Here is a 1,379-nt window from a genome sequence, read left to right on the forward strand (position 1 = left end):
AGTAGCAGTGTTAGTAGTAGTAGTAGCAGGGACGCAGAGAGCATTTTTTCCCCCGGGTCTGTTACTTTTTTGGGTGTTTTTGTTACATTAATTCGGTTAATTCAGTTAATTCTGTACTCCATGAAGTGCAGATTGTCGGAGGTTTCTTCTTTTTCTTTTTTCTTCATCCCAAAAGTGGGGGGGATATCCCTCCCCCCAATGGAACTGAGTATGTCCAAACCCCCCCGCCACCCCCCCTCTCTGCGTCCCTGTAGTAGTAGTAGTAGTAGTAGTAGTAGTAGTAGTAGTAGTAGTAGTAGTAGTAGTAGTAGTAGTAGTAGTAGTAGTAGTAATAGTAGTAGTATTAGCAGCAGCAGTTGTAGTACTGTAGTAGTGTTAGTAGCAGTAGTAGTATTGTTAGTGGTGGTGGTGGCGGTTGTGGCGGTTGTGGTCTTGCCACCAGCAGAACAGCACTGGCTGCTACTGGTAGGTACCCAGTTGGAAGTCTTTGGGGGGCAGCTTGAGGCCCAGGGAGTTGGTGCCCAGGGGGTCCATCATGTTCTTATATCGTTCTCCGCGGTGCTTCGCCAGGAAGGGACCCCAGTCTGGCTGAGGGGAGCACACCAGCTTAAGACGCTGCGATGAGAGAGAGAGACAGACAGAGCGACAAACAGACAGAGATAGATAAAAAAAAAGAAATGAAAATAACCAAGCTCACAACGTGTGGTAAATTGTCTGTTTTCTGCAAATAGTTTTGGTGTACGGGGGGAAAAGGAATGGGCCATGGTTAGAGCCCGGGGGGGACACCGGTTAATGAAGTATATAGGGTTTAAGGGAGTGATTTCTATGGTATTAAACTGAATTTGTGTTGATAATCATCTTACTTATTTACTGGAATGTCTTACATTACTTTTTATGTACTTTTAAGGCTTTGGTGTGCCTTGAAAAACGTAAAACGTTATTAGTGTGCCTGAAGAAGATCAATTTTTTATTCAAAACATGTTTGCCTTGAAATGGATGGGGGGGGGTGGATTGCACAAATGCTAAAGCCAATAAATTCAGCATTTTTCTCCACCACCTCCGTTTCCCAATTATTTTGCAATGCTTTGTGTGATGGATTGTCTGTTAATTTCAGTAACTTTATTGCTTTCTTTCACTTTTAATTATAAACACTATGGCTGTTGTCAGCAGTCAAATAATGAATTGCCAATTTAACATCATGAATAAATAGTACTTTAGGATGGGGCTCAACAAGCATAGATCAATATTTCTGGATGATTGCTGAAAGTGTTTGTGCACCCTTGCATTAACTGGTTAAGCCACCACTCTGCATAGCAACCTGCTGTATACAGTAAACTATCTATAAACTGTAAGACACAATCCCAGTATGTGGCCACTAC

At 42.5% G+C, this 1,379-nt stretch overlaps 1 protein-coding gene across 2 annotated transcripts in view; it reads right to left on the reverse strand.

Annotated features, from left to right (window-relative positions):
* Positions 1-459: 459 nt before the first annotated feature.
* slc6a5 (solute carrier family 6 member 5) overlaps positions 460-1,379 on the reverse strand; it is a gene marked incomplete at both ends in the record, with an annotated part of 20,039 nt that continues 19,119 nt past the window's right edge. For both annotated transcript variants that reach the window (XM_080427178.1, XM_080427177.1), the window contains one exon: positions 460-615. In XM_080427178.1, the coding sequence (XP_080283304.1) occupies positions 460-615 (156 nt within the window). The remainder of the gene's footprint in view (positions 616-1,379) is intronic.

The sequence above is a fragment of the Gymnoscopelus braueri genome (assembly GCF_963280865.1).
Source record: "Gymnoscopelus braueri genome assembly, chromosome: 1".
NCBI lineage: Eukaryota > Metazoa > Chordata > Actinopteri > Myctophiformes > Myctophidae > Gymnoscopelus > Gymnoscopelus braueri.